General features: G+C 34.9%; 1 protein-coding gene across 6 annotated transcripts in view; it reads left to right on the top strand.

The window, feature by feature from the left end:
• The window catches only part of LOC134712800 (lysine-specific demethylase 6A-like), a 73,983-nt gene that overhangs the window by 48,607 nt on the left and 7,404 nt on the right, over positions 1–17,972 (top strand). For all 6 annotated transcript variants that reach the window (XM_063574683.1, XM_063574686.1, XM_063574689.1 and 3 more), the window contains 13 exons: positions 4,681–4,779; positions 5,460–5,632; positions 5,986–6,070; positions 6,539–6,629; positions 7,073–7,219; positions 8,206–8,391; positions 9,428–9,959; positions 10,487–10,599; positions 12,185–12,284; positions 12,976–13,046; positions 14,120–14,251; positions 14,494–14,567; positions 16,083–16,291. In XM_063574683.1, the coding sequence (XP_063430753.1) occupies positions 4,681–4,779; positions 5,460–5,632; positions 5,986–6,070; positions 6,539–6,629; positions 7,073–7,219; positions 8,206–8,391; positions 9,428–9,959; positions 10,487–10,599; positions 12,185–12,284; positions 12,976–13,046; positions 14,120–14,251; positions 14,494–14,567; positions 16,083–16,291 (2,012 nt within the window). The remainder of the gene's footprint in view (positions 1–4,680; positions 4,780–5,459; positions 5,633–5,985; positions 6,071–6,538; positions 6,630–7,072; positions 7,220–8,205; positions 8,392–9,427; positions 9,960–10,486; positions 10,600–12,184; positions 12,285–12,975; positions 13,047–14,119; positions 14,252–14,493; positions 14,568–16,082; positions 16,292–17,972) is intronic.

The raw sequence follows: 17,972 nt of genomic DNA, 5'->3' as shown, positions 1-17,972 counted from the left end.
TTACATACAGGGGTCTAATAAATCACTAGAGTGTGATCCAACTAACAGACAGACCTGGTATCTTCTAGGAAGGTTAGTCTATTGTTCACATACAGGGGTCTAATAAATCATTAGAGTGTGATCCAACTAACGGACAGACCTGGTATCTTCTAGGAAGGTTAGTCTATTGTTTACATACAGGGGTCTAATAAATCACTAGTGTGATCCAACTAACGGACAGACCTGGTATCTTCTAGGAAGGTTAGTCTATTGTTTACATACAGGGGTCCAATAAATCACTAGAGTGTGATCTAACTAATGGACAGACCTTGTATCTTCTAGGAAGGTTAGTCTATTGTTTACATACAGGGGTCTAATAAATCACTAGTGTGATCCAACTAACAGACAGACCTGGTATCTTCTAGGAAGGTTAGTCTATTGTTTACATACAGGGGTCTAATAAATCACTAGTGTGATCCAACTAACGGACAGACCTGGTATCTTCTAGGAAGGTTAGTCTATTGTTTACATACAGGGGTCCAATAAATCACTAGAGTGTGATCCAACTAATGGACAGACCTGGTATCTTCTAGGAAGGTTAGTCTATTGTTTACATACAGGGGTCTAATAAATCACTAGTGTGATCCAACTAATGGACAGACCTGGTATCTTCTAGGAAGGTTAGTCTATTGTTTACATACAGGGGTCTAATAAATCACTAGTGTGATCCAACTAACGGACAGACCTGGTATCTTCTAGGAAGGTTAGTCTATTGTTTACATACAGGGGTCTAATAAATCACTAGTGTGATCCAACTAACGGACAGACCTGGTATCTTCTAGGAAGGTTAGTCTATTGTTTACATACAGGGGTCTAATAAATCACTAGAGTGTGATCCAACTAATGGACAGACCTGGTATCTTCTAGGAAGGTTAGTCTATTGTTTACATACAGGGGTCTAATAAATCACTAGTGTGATCCAACTAATGGACAGACCTGGTATCTTCTAGGAAGGTTAGTCTATTGTTTACATACAGGGGTCTAATAAATCACTAGTGTGATCCAACTAACGGACAGACCTGGTATCTTCTAGGAAGGTTAGTCTCTTGTTTACATACAGGGGTCTAATAAATCACTAGAGTGTGATCCAACTAACAGACAGACCTGGTATCTTCTAGGAAGGTTAGTCTATTGTTCACATACAGGGGTCTAATAAATCATTAGAGTGTGATCCAACTAACGGACAGACCTGGTATCTTCTAGGAAGGTTAGTCTATTGTTTACATACAGGGGTCCAATAAATCACTAGAGTGTGATCTAACTAATGGACAGACCTTGTATCTTCTAGGAAGGTTAGTCTATTGTTTACATACAGGGGTCTAATAAATCACTAGTGTGATCCAACTAACAGACAGACCTGGTATCTTCTAGGAAGGTTAGTCTATTGTTTACATACAGGGGTCTAATAAATCACTAGTGTGATCCAACTAACGGACAGACCTGGTATCTTCTAGGAAGGTTAGTCTATTGTTTACATACAGGGGTCCAATAAATCACTAGAGTGTGATCCAACTAATGGACAGACCTGGTATCTTCTAGGAAGGTTAGTCTATTGTTTACATACAGGGGTCTAATAAATCACTAGTGTGATCCAACTAATGGACAGACCTGGTATCTTCTAGGAAGGTTAGTCTATTGTTTACATACAGGGGTCTAATAAATCACTAGTGTGATCCAACTAACGGACAGACCTGGTATCTTCTAGGAAGGTTAGTCTATTGTTTACATACAGGGGTCTAATAAATCACTAGTGTGATCCAACTAACGGACAGACCTGGTATCTTCTAGGAAGGTTAGTCTATTGTTTACATACAGGGGTCTAATAAATCACTAGAGTGTGATCCAACTAATGGACAGACCTGGTATCTTCTAGGAAGGTTAGTCTATTGTTTACATACAGGGGTCTAATAAATCACTAGTGTGATCCAACTAATGGACAGACCTGGTATCTTCTAGGAAGGTTAGTCTATTGTTTACATACAGGGGTCTAATAAATCACTAGTGTGATCCAACTAACGGACAGACCTGGTATCTTCTAGGAAGGTTAGTCTCTTGTTTACATACAGGGGTCCAATAAATCACTAGTGTGATCCAACTAATGGACAGACCTGGTATCTTCTAGGAAGGTTAGTCTATTGTTTACATACAGGGGTCTAATAAATCACTAGAGTGTGATCCAACTAACGGACAGACCTGGTATCTTCTAGGAAGGTTAGTCTATTGTTTACATACAGGGGTCTAATAAATCACTAGAGTGTGATCCAACTAACAGACAGACCTGGTATCTTCTAGGAAGCTTAGTCTATTGTTTACATACAGGGGTCTAATAAATCACTAGAGTGTGATCCAACTAACGGACAGACCTGGTATCTTCCAAAGAAGGTTAGTCCATTGTTTACATACAGGGGTCTAATAAATCACTAGAGTGTGATCCAACTAACAGACAGACCTCGTATCTTCTAGGAAGGTTAGTCTATTGTTTACATACAATGGTCTAATAAATCACTAGAGTGTGATCCAACTAACGGACGGACCTGGTATCTTCTAGGAAGGTTAGTCTATTGTTTACATACAAGGGTCTAATAAATCACTAGAGTGTGATCCAACTAACGGACAGACCTGGTATCTTCTAGGAAGGTTAGTCTATTGTTTACATACAGGGGTCTAATAAATCACTAGAGTGTGATCCAACTAACGGACAGACCTGGTATCTTCTAGGAAGGTTAGTCTATTGTTTACATATAGGGGTCCAATAAATCACTAGAGTGTGATCCAACTAGCGGACAGACCTCGTATCTTCTAGGAAGGTTAGTCTATTGTTTACATATAGGGGTCCAATAAATCACTAGAGTGTGATCCAACTAACGTACAGACCTAGTATCTTCTAGGAAGGTTAGTCTATTGTTTACATATAGGGGTCCAATAAATCACTAGAGTGTGATCCAACTAACGGACAGACCTGGTATCTTCTAGGAAGGTTAGTCTATTGTTTACATATAGGGGTCCAATAAATCACTTAGAGTGTGATCCAACTAACAGACAGACCTGGTATCTTCTAGGAAGGTTAGTCTATTGTTTACATACAGGGGTCTAATAAATCACTAGAGTGTGATCCAACTAACGGACAGACCTGGTATCTTCCAAAGAAGGTTAGTCCATTGTTTACATACAGGGGTCTAATAAATCACTAGAGTGTGATCCAACTAACAGACAGACCTCGTATCTTCTAGGAAGGTTAGTCTATTGTTTACATACAGGGGTCTAATAAATCACTAGAGTGTGATCCAACTAATGGACAGACCTGGTATCTTCTAGGAAGGTTAGTCTATTGTTTACATATAGGGGTCCAATAAATCACTAGAGTGTGATCCAACTAACGGACAGACCTGGTATCTTCTAGGAAGGTTAGTCTATTGTTTACATATAGGGGTCCAATAAATCACTAGAGTGTGATCCAACTAGCGGACAGACCTCGTATCTTCTAGGAAGGTTAGTCTATTGTTTACATATAGGGGTCCAATAAATCACTAGAGTGTGATCCAACTAACGGACAGACCTGGTATCTTCTAGGAAGGTTAGTCTATTGTTTACATATAGGGGTCCAATAAATCACTAGAGTGTGATCCAACTAACGGACAGACCTGGTATCTTCTAGGAAGGTTAGTCTATTGTTTACATACAGGGGTCCAATAAATCACTAGAGTGTGATCCAACTAGCGGACAGACCTCGTATCTTCTAGGAAGGTTAGTCTATTGTTTACATATAGGGGTCCAATAAATCACTAGAGTGTGATCCAACTAACGGACAGACCTGGTATCTTCTAGGAAGGTTAGTCTATTGTTTACATATAGGGGTCCAATAAATCACTAGAGTGTGATCCAACTAACGGACAGACCTGGTATCTTCTAGGAAGGTTAGTCTATTGTTTACATACAGAGGTCCAATAAATCACTAGAGTGTGATCCAACTAACGGACAGACCTGGTATCTTCTAGGAAGGTTCGTCTATTGTTTTGGGTCCAATATTCTTATATTAAATCTTTTTAAAAAATTATTTAAAATTAGTCACTATAGTATGAGAATTTTTTATGATTTGAGTAAGGTTGATATTAGAGTTATTTAAGGAAATTGATAGGTAGGGCCGCTATTTGATTTCATTGAAAACTAATAAACTGTTGTCCACTTGATATCTCCAGGAGACTGTATTTGTCACACCAAAGGTGAACATTATACCTATTGGGACTTGATTCTTACTATATACCTTCATAACACTTGTCCACAGGTGTAAATTGAAGTTAACTTTATAGTAGTTTGTATCTATTGTGCTTTGGTAAAAAAAATATTATTTGACCTTTTCTGAGAGATGTCAATTCACACATATGTGTATGTTATTTGACATACGTAATATGTGTGGTGTGAAACACATGTAAATTGTCTTTTATCTTTCATAGTATTTACTGGTCATTCACAGGATCTAGTTCAGTTTAGAGAATTATGCTATGTCGTATGTGGAAATTTCTCTAAAATATATGATACTGTTATTTAACTAAATCTCAATATATGATACTGTTATTTAACTAAATCTAAATATATTATACTGTTATTAGGCAGAATCTTTAAACAGAGTGTAATATTTTTCAGGTGTTTTTCTGCCCTAGGAAAAGTACATGATGCTTTCGTTTCCTATCGTAACTCTATTGACAAATCAGAAGCTAGTGCTGACACCTGGTGCTCAATAGGGTAAGTATTATAGATGTTTTCGTTTGTTTAAATGGAAATGTAAATGTTGTTTTAAAGTCAAAATTGTAAGGGCTTTAACATTTTCCAGTGTTTAAATTTCTCATTGGAGTTAAAATTCATGCTAAGGTTAATTAAGTAATTAAGTAATTAAAGATTATCTTTGATCATCTCAATGAGATTAATTTTCCCGCTTTAGCAGGTACGGCGAAAGCCAGAAAAGCAATCGAGTTGAGATGACTTATGATAATCTGTTTATCTCCATTTTACCTAAAGACATTGTCAATTTCATGTCAATTTCATAAGCAACGCCACGTGCCTCAAAAAATCACATCAGCAATATATAGAACTGATTGGAAAATATTTTTGTTTTTATGGAAGAAATATGTTATATTTTAAGATTTGAGTATATAAGTAGGAGATATATGCCAAGGTATGGCTGGAGGGTTTCTTTTCTTCTCACATCTGACCATAAATTGATTAGTACCATTATGGTCTCTTTCCTTGGAATTAAATTACAACATTAAAACAACATTTACGTTGCATGGATACATTACAATTACTTCTAACTTCTATTTTAAAATGGCTAAAACAGATGGAATCTTGTGTTTAGTGTTTATTATACAATCGATCAGAGACTTTCTATATACCTATGGTACAAAAGTTTTGTTGATATTTTGCAGAGTACTCTATCAGCAACAGAACCAGCCTATGGACGCTCTGCAAGCCTATATTTGTGCTGTACAGCTAGATAAATCTCACACTGCAGCATGGACTGATCTGGGAATTCTCTATGAAACTTGTAATCAACCTAAGGACGCTTACACATGTTATATAAATGGTACTAGAAATAAAGGTATTCTTCATGTATCTTGTTCTACTATAGATGGAAAAAAAATGGACATCAAGAAAGGACAAATATGAGAAATTAGTTGTTGCAATTTCAGGAATGGAGTTATTATTGCAATGCTAACCGAGCCCCATTATTCACATTATTAAGAACCTCACAATGATTCCTAAATTTAAAAATCTTGTGGAAAAAAAGGTTAAGATCAAGAAAATTGTTGCAAATAAACAAAAATGAAATGAAGGTTTTTTGTATCTTAAAAATTGTATTACTTTGCCATTAGGAATTAAACAATAAGGTTTGAGAGAGAGAAAAAACCCTTAAAGGTAGAAGAATACATTAATATTTTTTTTACATTTCAGGTGGAGTTAACTCTGCTTTAGCATCAAAAATAAAGTTTCTTCAACAACATTTAGATAGTGTTCCTATACAACATTTACAGAATAGGTAAGCCCCTGTGGTGCTATTTAAATGGTGTTGGCCATCATTTAATGATTACTTGTTGATAAAACATTAAATTGTTATTGGTCAGAAAATTGAATAAAGCAATTTTGCAAAATCTACCTGTCTGTAATTATAAACTTTGATGAACAGTTTTTACAAGAATTTCAATAAGATTTTCTTTAATGCATGCACATTTTTAAACTTCCATAAGCTATACTGGTACATCAGTGTATACTGAATATATACAAATTAAATTCTGTGTTCTGGTTGACAACTTTTGACAGAATAATAGTTATGAATTTTGATAAAGCTGCTGGCACAGAAATGTTGAATGATTTGATTAAAAGAGTCAGAACAAAGAATATGTCCTTATAGTTTAAAATCATAATATAAAGTTTAAGTATTGATTCATTAAAAACATGTTAATCAACTTTATGTATTTCTTGAGTAATCTTTTGAATATATATTTAGACCTAAAACCTTGCCCAGTATAGAAGAAGCGTGGACATTACCTATTCCAGCAGAATTAACATCAAGACAGGGAGCTGGACCCATTACACAGGTATATAAACACCTCGTTAAATATACAATGAAGCCAAAATTGACTGATATATTAAATCAATATCACAGAATATGCTGCAATCACACAGGTTAATTATCAAGTACTTAATGATCCTATTGAAAACCTGACCAAGACAAGGTTTTAATTATGTAAAATGTCAATACTGCATGACACTATGGTAAGATAGGAAGTCCATTCAATTAACTAGAACATAAAGAAATCAATCACTCAATCTAATTCAACAGTTAACACAGCAGATATTAGATGGCACAATGCAAAGGCAGCTGGTCTAATATAGCAGGTTAATTCAAAAATACTTGGAATCAATTGAGGATGAGATCAATTTAGAAAATACTTGTAAATACTAATTGCATTGATTTTAGTGGTACATATTTTTACATAATATTTTGAATTATAGTTAATCCTTATGCTATTTATTGCAGCATCCCTTGGCAAAGGGCCCAATGATGCCAGCTCAGCCTCCTCAGTCCAATATGCCACAGTCTTCTCTTTCCCCTGGACCCCAGGGACTGATGCCTCCAGGTCAAATGTTCGATGATAACAAAAAGAAACCTCAAGCCAGAAAAAGGGTAAGTTTAACAGTTTCTTATGAGCTGTAGTTATTAAAATTTCCAAAAACTTTAAGCACAGAGTGAATATTTATGGACACCTGAATGAAATGACTTTGTTTAACTTCAAATTAAGTGTTATTTGGTAAAGTACCATGCTTCACCATAGATAGATTATCATATTTTTGTGGTAATCTTTTATAACTGTTTTACATTACCAAGCTCATGTGGTAATCTAAAACATTATGGTAGATTGTGGTAATCTAAAACATTATGGTAGATTGTGGTTATCTAAAACATTATGGTAGATTGTGGTAATCTAAAACATTATGGTAGATTGTGGTAATCTAAAACATTATGGTAGATTGTGGTAATAGTAATGTAATATCTGGTACAACCTGGTAGATTACCATTTCCTGTGTATTATTACAAAGGTACATTCCTATGCTCGTGTTGTTATCAATACTACCAAAGGAAGAGACTAATTTCATTGAGCCACAACTCCTCTGAAACCATACAAAGTTGTAATGATATGATGTATATTAGAATGTAGTGTTGTGTCTGAAAAAATATGTTTTCCACAAAAAACACCAATTTTTGAGAATGTATGAGTCAAATATCCAAATTGGGAGACTGTAATGGATCCTTGTCTGACACGCTCTCAAATATGCTCAGTCAACAAACTGCACACAAATGCTTTGTCATTATACAGGGATGAATATTACTTAATCCAATTTTTGTCACATGAAATTTCCAGCTGTAGTAAGAAAACCAAGTTTAAACACAAATATCCTGATAGCAGGGGAAACTGTGCCTTACTCACAGATCCACAAAGTCTAAGGTGTTTTCTAGTCTACTCTAATATTGGTACATTGCTGTTTTCCTTGTTTTTCTGGTATATTCTATAATATAAAAGAGATGACCATTCTATTTTCAGCCCCGTGATGATTTCATGTTTTTCTGGTAATATTCTATATTACATAATGAGATGACCATTCTATTTTCAGCCCCATGATGATTTCCATCCACCCTCACCGGTGACCTTCACTAATGAACAGATGCAGCTTTTACAGAATTTACAACAGAATCGAATGTCCTTAGATCCTACTCAACTCAACCTCTTACATCAACTTCATACACAGTATCAATTGTTTAAAGCATATCAAATGAAAATGCAACAACTAAATCAGCAGGTACGATAACATATCATTTGTTTAAAGCATATCAAATGAAAATGCAACCACTAAATCAGCAGGTACGATAACATATCAATTGTTTAAAGCATATCAAATGAAAATGCAACAACTAAATCAGCAGGTATGATAACATATCAATTGTTTAAAGCATATCAAATGAAAATGCAACCACTAAATCAGCAGGTATGATAACATATCAATTGTTTAAAGCATATCAAATGAAAATACAACAACTAAATCAGCAGGTATGATAACATATCAATTGTTTAAAGCATATCAAATGAAAATGCAACCACTAAATCAGCAGGTACGACAACATATCAATTGTTTAAAGCATATCAAATGAAAATACAACAACTTAACCAAAAGGTAAGATAGCACACTACTTTATCTCAATTTTGAGATGGCATTCCTACATTAAAAATTTTGAGAAATTTTGTTTTCGGTGTATGAGAGATTGAGAATGTAAATTAAAAAAATGATATTGTTTTTATGTGTCACTCATTTAAGTGTAACAAAGAAGATGTGGTATGATTGCTTATGAGACAATTCTCTAGAAGAGACCAAATGACAACTATAGGTCACCCTACAGCCTTCAAGAATGAGCAAAGTCATATTGCATAGTCAGCTAAAAAAGGCCCTGAAATGAAAAATGTAAAACAAGTTTAGTTAGAAAAGTAATGGCCTAATTTATGAAGAGAGAAGTACTGACATTTTTTTGGATTCGCATTGTACACTGAAAACCAAATTCTGTTACATCAAGGTCTTTCTAGCCTACTTTGCATAACTTATTTTTGAGTTTTTTCTCATTTTCTCACTGTATTTATGTGAGCGAATAACCAAGTGTATTTACATTTTATATGTATGTTAGTTTGAGGGTCAATGTCTGAATGATTTATTTTGCAAGTTTTAACAATAAACAGATCTTTTTGATATTTTTGTAAATTTCTTTCTTTCATTCTATGTTTGCATTATTTAGGAATATAATTGCTATGTTAGATTTCATAGATATCCTTATTTTATTCTATAACAGGACAATAATCCTAGTAAAGTTGCTGCTTTATCAGGGGAACCAGGAGCTCAACGATATCCTAAACCAAACATCTCGGGTGGTCGAGACATGCTCAATGGAGTGCCTTCTGTAAATCAGCATTCCTCTAGTGACATCACTCAGGGCATCAACGTTACGTCCAGGTCTCACACATCGAGTGGAACTTCATTGTCATCTTCATCAGTTCATACATCCTCAACAGATTCAGATCTCCCTAAAGACATTCAAAACTTTGTGTCAGAACACTTACATGATAGTGATATATCGACAATGTTGTCACCGAAACAAGCACTCGCTACCTCCATCGCAGAGGATATTCTCGCTCAATTCACTGCTGAATCTAGTCCCTCATCAAAGTTACATTCCAAAGTGTCTCAGGAAATACCTCAATCAAAGGAGGACAAACATTGTGATAATAGAACTGTGGCCATTCCAAAGGAATTACTACCACCGTCTTGTCCGCTGACAATATCAATGAAAGCTTTCGAAATTTTAGCAGCAACTAAAGGTCAAGGTAGGTACTGCTTCATTACATATCCAAGGTTGACTTAATATATTCATTGTCTTCAAGTTGAATGGGGGGAAAATAGCTAATAAATACAAATATGAATAAAAACAGGCAAAATATTCTGTAAACTGAAATACTAGAACACTAAAATTGAGAATGGAAATGGGAAATTTGTCAAGGAGACAACAACCTGACCAAAGACCAACAATGGGTCTTCAACGCAGCATGAAAGTCAAGCACCCAGAGGCGTGCTCCAGCTGGCCTCTAAACAAATATGTGTACTAGTTCAGTGATAATGAACGTCATACTCAACTCCAAAAAATATAAGTTAAAATTAAAAATCATGCAAGACTTTCAAAGGCCAGTGTCTTCTGGCTTAAGAAAGGCGCAAACATGCTACTGGGTGAAGCATTCATGTTCATTGGACATATTGCCTATAGCATCTTATTTTTAACTGTATTTGTTTTATGTACTCAAAAGATAAAATATAAAATAACCAAAACAGTATTTATCTATATAATAATTCATTATAGGTAAACATGGAGTAACCATAAGTATGATGGGAGATGGAATACCAAGACCCCCTCCTTCACCATTTCCTCCTTTGCCAAAAGACAGACTCAACCCTCCAACACCCAGTGTTTATGTAAGTATCATGTATGACTATAAGTATGATGGGGGATGGAATACCAAGACCCCCTCCTTCACCATTTCCTCCTCTGCCAAAAGACAGACTCAACCCTCCAACACCCAGTGTTTATGTAAGTATCATGTATGACTATCAGTATGATGGGAGATGGAATACCAAGACCCCCTCCTTCACCATTTCCTCCTCTGCCAAAAGACAGACTCAACTCTCCAACACCCAGTGTTTATGTAAGTATCATGTATGACTATCAGTATGATGGGAGATGGAATACCAAGACCCCCTCCTTCGCCATTTTCTCCTCTGCCAAAAGACAGACTCAACCCTCCAACACCCAGTGTTTATGTAAGTATCATGTATGACTATCAGTATGATGGGAGATGGAATACCAAGACCCCCTCCTTCGCCATTTCCTCCTCTGCCAAAAGACAGACTCAACCCTCCAACACCCAGTGTTTATGTAAGTATCATGTATGACTATCAGTATGATGGGAGATGGAATACCAAGACCCCCTCCTTCGCCATTTTCTCCTCTGCCAAAAGACAGACTCAACCCTCCAACACCCAGTGTTTATGTAAGTATCATGTATGACTATCAGTATGATGGGAGATGGAATACCAAGACCCCCTCCTTCGCCATTTCCTCCTCTGCCAAAAGACAGACTCAACCCTCCAACACCCAGTGTTTATGTAAGTATCATGTATGACTATCAGTATGATGGGAGATGGAATACCAAGACCCCCTCCTTCGCCATTTCCTCCTCTGCCAAAAGACAGACTCAACTCTCCAACACCCAGTGTTTATGTAAGTATCATGTATGACTATCAGTATGATGGGGGATAGAAAACCAAGACCCCCTCCTTCACCATTTCCTCCTCTGCCAAAAGACAGACTCAACCCTCCAACACCCAGTGTTTATGTAAGTATCATGTATGACTATCAGTATGATGGGAGATGGAATACCAAGACCCCCTCCTTCACCATTTCCTCCTCTGCCAAAAGACAGACTCAACCCTCCAACACCCAGTGTTTATGTAAGTATCATGTATGACTATCAGTATGATGGGAGATGGAATACCAAGACCCCCTCCTTCGCCATTTCCTCCTCTGCCAAAAGACAGACTCAACCCTCCAACACCCAGTGTTTATGTAAGTATCATGTATGACTATCAGTATGATGGGAGATGGAATACCAAGACCCCCTCCTTCACCATTTCCTCCTCTGCCAAAAGACAGACTCAACCCTCCAACACCCAGTGTTTATGTAAGTATCATGTGACGAGTGATGCGATCCTTAGACCCCATTCACTACCTTAAGTTATCTAACATACTTAATTATTTCTGTTCCACTTTTCTCAGGTACTCATGAACCTAAAGACATCATATTTAGTCATCAACCTGACTACAATGAGTTGAACATGTGACCACCTTCAGATAGTTTTATACTTCCTGTTTGCAGATAATTTTTTACTCTTTCACATTGTTGAATAACTTTGTTTTGTCACACTTTTTTAAGTCAGTAGCTTTGCAGTGAGAGATATTTAAATAAAAGGATTAGTTCATAGTTATGTTTCTTTTTTACAGTTAGATACTAAGAAAGATGCTTTTTCATTAGAACTTCAGCAGTATTGTTACTCCCAACCAGTGGTAGTGATACGAGGGTTAGCAGGAGCTTTGAAATTAGGTAATTTATGAACAAGAGATTCAGTGTTCAATGTTGACATCCCGTAAAGGTTTTAATGAATTGTAATACTGTGAATTCGTTATATTCGTAAATACCAATTTTAGTGGTTTTTGTGGGTAGAGATTAAACCATGTATTTAAATGTTCAACCAATTACAGATTTTCTATTGGGTTGTATGCAGAAATAATCAAAATCACATATCCACAAAAAGGCAAGTTTTCTGCAATCCATGAAAATTGGTACCCATGAAAAATGAATCCGTGGTATACTAAAACAGACAGTGTTTCTGTAGGAACGTTCAAAACCCTAAAAACTAAAAGCCAAAGATGTATGAATACTTGTATAAAGGGAAAGATATATATCAAAAAGCCAATAAGCCAAATTCATCTGAGGTGAGCCTTGCTTTCGGGAGTAAGAACTATAGTTTCTTAAAAAAAAGTTAAACTAAATGTACAGAAGATGATTTTAAGATTATTACAATTGCTTAAAATAGGAAAATACAACGGCTGATACAATTGGATCTTATGGATGTCTTGTTTGTTGACTGATTCATTTCAATGACACTTTTAAATAGTTTCTTGTAACTTGAAATTTGTTTTAGCTATTATTGTATTTTTATTTTATGCAGAACTGCATTTGCTTTGTTTTATTTTTCATGCAGATTGTCATACTTACATATACTATTTTACAGATTTAGGTCTGTTCTCAACAAAAAGTTTGGTAGAAGCTAATGCAGATCATCCTGTAGAAGTTAGAACACAGGTAAGTTAACAGTAAATAGTATTAATCATTTACACAAACCTCAATAACCATCAAGTTAAACATTATATTAGAGAAAATATCACTTCATTAATTCCTGAATGTTAAAATGGTAAATAAATCAATATAGTTGCTTTTCTCAAGATGCAACATTTTACAATTATAAACAAATCTCAATGAAAAATTATATTTTTGTTGTGTTTCTACCAAACTACATGTATCTTATATGTTTGTTCAATTCTTAATATCGTATGAGAGTTCTGAATCTTTAATGAATGTACGAAGTAGTAAATTGATATTTTAGTGACAATCCTGTACAATGATGATAACCCCTTCATCATATATATATATCTTATTGAAGAGAATTATGGGTTTTATCATATTTTGCTGCAATTTTTTGTTTGATGCTATTTTATCTTTGTACTATAAGGGGGAGATAACTCAGATATGAATTTTATACTGGAATGTGAAAATAACCCTGATTTTAAACATACATCCATAATTAGTTTTGTTTGTGGTGATATTTTTATGCCCCACCTACGATAGTAGAGGGGCATTATGTTTTCTGGTCTGTGCCTCCTTTCGTTTGTTCGTTCGTTCGTTCGTCTGTGCGTCCGTTTGCTTCAGGTTAAAGTTTTTGGTCAAGGTAGTTTTTGAAGAAGTTGAAGTCCAATCAACTTGAAACTTATTACACATGTTCCCAATGATATGATCTTTCTAATTTTAATGCCAAATTATAGTTTTGACCCCAATTTCATGGTCCACTGAACATAGAAAATGATAGTGTGAAGTTCAGGTTAAAGTTTTTGGTCAAGGTAGTTTTTGATGAAGTTAAAGTTACATCAACTTGAAACTTAGTACACATGTTTCCTATGATATGATCTTTCTAAATATAATTGCAAATTAAAGCTTTGATCCCAATTTCACGGTCCAATGAACATAGAAAATGATAGTGCGAGTGGGGAATCCATGTACTATGGACACATTCTTGTTTAATAAAGTTTTTACTAGTTTACAGTTACCTGTGACTGGTATCTTTGAAAGAAATGGTTCATTTGTATAAATATTTGTTTCAGAGACAACAAGCTCCAGATGAGAATCGTGATACCTATGGAAACAGACTTTGGCGGTGTGATAGTAGCCGAGGACTAACATCAATAGCTAAATATGCTCAGTACCAAGCCTCGTCATTCCAGGAGTCTCTTAAGGTATGTCTTGTACAAATGGATGTTGACATTTAGAACAATTTTCATAGAACTTCTCTATCAATTATGAAGTAGTGATGGATTATGTGAGCAGTAAAATTCTTCAAGTTTGAAATAATGCAAATTCAAAAAACAAAAAAATCTTCACAATGTACTCTTAAAAAACAGTGGTTTGATATTCAATGATCAATAAACATTTTTATTTTCTAATGAGATTTTCTTGATTGATCTATATTTAATTTTAGGAGGAGCATGATAAATCTAAAGGGATCCATCGAGATTCTGACAGTGACTCAAACTCTTCCACTGGACCTAAAGGGTATGTATTGTAAAGACCATTTACATTTTATGTGTTTTGAAGGTTAGGTAAAACAATGTCTGCAGTTTTACGAGTTCTGTCTTACACCAGAAAATGACTAACTTAATGACATGTTAGAATTGTCATTGACTGATTTATTCCAAATTGGGTTTTCTCAAGTATAAGAAATACAGTCAAATTTAACACATCTACTCTTTTACCTTCATCTAAATATAGATTGTAGACAGAATATTCTTATAGCATTACACTAGGTAAATAACATTATATGACAAGAAGTGTGATAACATCATGCAAAGGAACATTATTGTAGCATTAAGAATTTTATAGCTGACTACATGGTCTGGGTTTTTCTCATTTTGGTAAGCCATATGGTTGCTTACATCAACTTCATTAAAAATGTTGTGGTTAGTTGTCTCAATGGCTATCATACTGCAGCTCTTAATTTTATATTGTAAAATTCATATAGTTTGAAATTATGAACATTCTCATTGTATTACATTGCAAATGCTAGGTACATTCTTATAGCATTACACTAGGTTCATTCTTATAGCATTACACTAGGTTCATTCTTATAGCATTACACTAGGTTCATTCTTATAGCATTACACTAGGTTCATTTTTATAGCATTACACTCGGTTCATTCTTATAGCACTACACTAGGTATTTTCTTATAGCATTACACTCGGTTCATTCTTATAGCATTACACTAGGTTCATTTTTATAGCATTACACTCGGTTCATTCTTATAGCACTACACTAGGTATTTTCTTATAGCATTACACTCGGTTCATTCTTATAGCATTACACTAGGTTCATTTTTATAGCATTACACTCGGTTCATTCTTATAGCATTACACTAGGTATATTCCTGTTAACTTATACTTTAATTTACAAGTAAGAGTATGGGTATTCTTAGCATGACAACATGTGCATCTCTGTTAGACTCCCGATCATTTTCTTTTTCACATTCTGATATCTGATACATATAAAGATTTATTCTTTTAATATTGCAATAATTAATCTCTCATATGTGTCTTTTCTTTTAATATTGCAATAATAAATGCACACAATTTTCTGAGTTTTCAGTATTTCACAATTCTCAAAATGTCTTGTTAATTTAAGGTGGTACCCAACACTTTCACTAAAATTAATTTGGCTAGTTTGATTTTCATAAAATTTTAACAAAGTATTTACCTTGACCCTTAAACAAAAATATAAAAAAATTAAAAAATTTGAACCAACTGTTTTGTCAGAAAAAATACACTGGTTATATAGCAGTTTGACATACACATATTTTGATCATTGAGAAGCTTAATATTCCCTTATGACATGGGTTCATTAAAACATTTAGCTGATTTTACAGAGTTATCTCCCTGTAGTGTTAGGAACCACCTTGAGGATAAAATTTCAGCATTACTTTCTTGACAATTGTTTTTATGATGATTTTAACAATATTTGTTTTAATCAATTTCTGCACACAAGTATATAAGAGAGATAATTTCACGTATTTTCAGAAAGAAGAAATATAAGTATATAAAGTTTGGTACAAATGTTGATCTGTCAGATGAAAGAAAATGGAAGCCACAACTGCAGGAATTGATGAAATTACCAGCGTTCTGTCGTGTGGTGTCGGCCAGCAATCTTCTAAGTCATGTGGGACATACAATATTGGGTATGAACACTGTTCAGCTGTATATGAAAGTTCCAGGATCACGAACACCAGGTTAGTATGTAAAGGATAATTTATCATTATAGAGTTTATTGTCAGTGTGTTTGGTGAAATTGATTGTTGAATTCATGTTTAACAGATATACTGACTCAGCCATCTACCACACTAAAACAGATACATATAATTCTAACAGTACCACTAAAAGAACACATCAATTACAAACAGTCTCAGATGAAAAAGTGTGAGCATAAAAACATTCTTTTATATTGAGTGAAGTTTTCATTATAAAATCTCTTTTTCTTTAAGGAGAATGTTTATATATTCCTTTTTAGCTCACCTGGCCCAAAGGGCCAAGTGAGCTTTTCTCATCACTTGGCGTCCGGCGTCCGTCGTCGTCGTCCGTCGTCGTCCGTCGTCGTCCGGCGTTAACTTTTACAAAAATCTTCTCCTCTGAAACTACTGGGCCAAATTTAACCAAACTTGGCCACAATTATCATTGGGGTATCTAGTTTAAAAATTGTGTCCGGTGACCCCGCCAACTAACCAAGATGGCCGCCATGGCTATAAATAGAACATAGGGGTAAAATGCAGTTTTTGGCTTATAACTCAAAAACCAAAGCATTTAGGGCAAATCTGACATGGGGTAATATTGTTAATCAGGTGAAGATCTATCTGCCCTGAAATTTTCAGATGAATCTGACATTCCGTTGTTAGGTTGCTGCCCCTGAATTGGTAATTTTAAGGAAATTTTGTTGTTTTTGGTTATTATCTTGAATATTATTTCAGATAGAGATAAACTGTAAAAAGCAATAATGTTCAGCAAAGTAAGATCTACAAATAAGTCAACATGACCAAAATGATCAGTTGACCACTTTAGGAGTTATTGCCCTTTATAGTCAATTTTTAACCATTTTTCGTAAATCTTAGCAATCTTTTAGAAAAATCTTCTCCTCTGAAACTGCAGGGCCAAATTATTTGAAACTTGGCCACAATCATCATTGGGGTATCTAGTTTAAAAATTGTGTCCGGTGACCCCGCCAACTAACCAAGATGACCGCCATGGCTATAAATAGAACATAGGGGTAAAATGCAGTTTTTGGCTTATAACTCAAAAACCAAAGCATTTAGAGCAAATCTGACATTGGGTAAAATTGTTAATCAGGTGAAGATCTATCTGCCCTGAAATTTTCAGATGAATTGGACAACCTGTTTTTGGGTTGCGGCCCCTGAATTGGTAATTTTAAGGAAATTTTGCTGTTTTTGGTTATTATATTGAATATTATAATAGATATAGGTAAACTGTAAACAGCAATAATGTTCAGCAAGGTCAGATTTACAAATAAGTCAACATGACCAAAATGGTCAGTTGACCTCTTTAGGAGTTATTGCCCTTTAAAGTCAATTTTTAACCATTTTTCGTAAATTTTATATATCTTTTACTAAAATCTTCTTCTCTGAAACTGCTGTGCCAAATTGATCCAAACTTGGCCACAATCATCTTTGGGGTTTCTTGTTTAAAAAATGTGTCCGGTGACCTGGCCATCAAATCAAGATGGCCGCCACGGCTGAAAATAGAACATAGGGGTAAAATGCAGTTTTTGGCTTATAACTCAAAAACCAAATAATTTAGAGAAAATCTGACATGAAGTAAAATTGTTAATCAGGTCAAGATCTATCTGCCCTGAAATTTTCAGATGAATTGGACAACCTGTTTTTGGGTTGCGGCCCCTGAATT

This window comes from Mytilus trossulus, chromosome 3, assembly GCF_036588685.1.
Source record: "Mytilus trossulus isolate FHL-02 chromosome 3, PNRI_Mtr1.1.1.hap1, whole genome shotgun sequence".
NCBI lineage: Eukaryota > Metazoa > Mollusca > Bivalvia > Mytilida > Mytilidae > Mytilus > Mytilus trossulus.
Note: the sequence above shows the minus strand (reverse complement) of the source record. Positions and strands in the feature narration are given on the sequence as shown.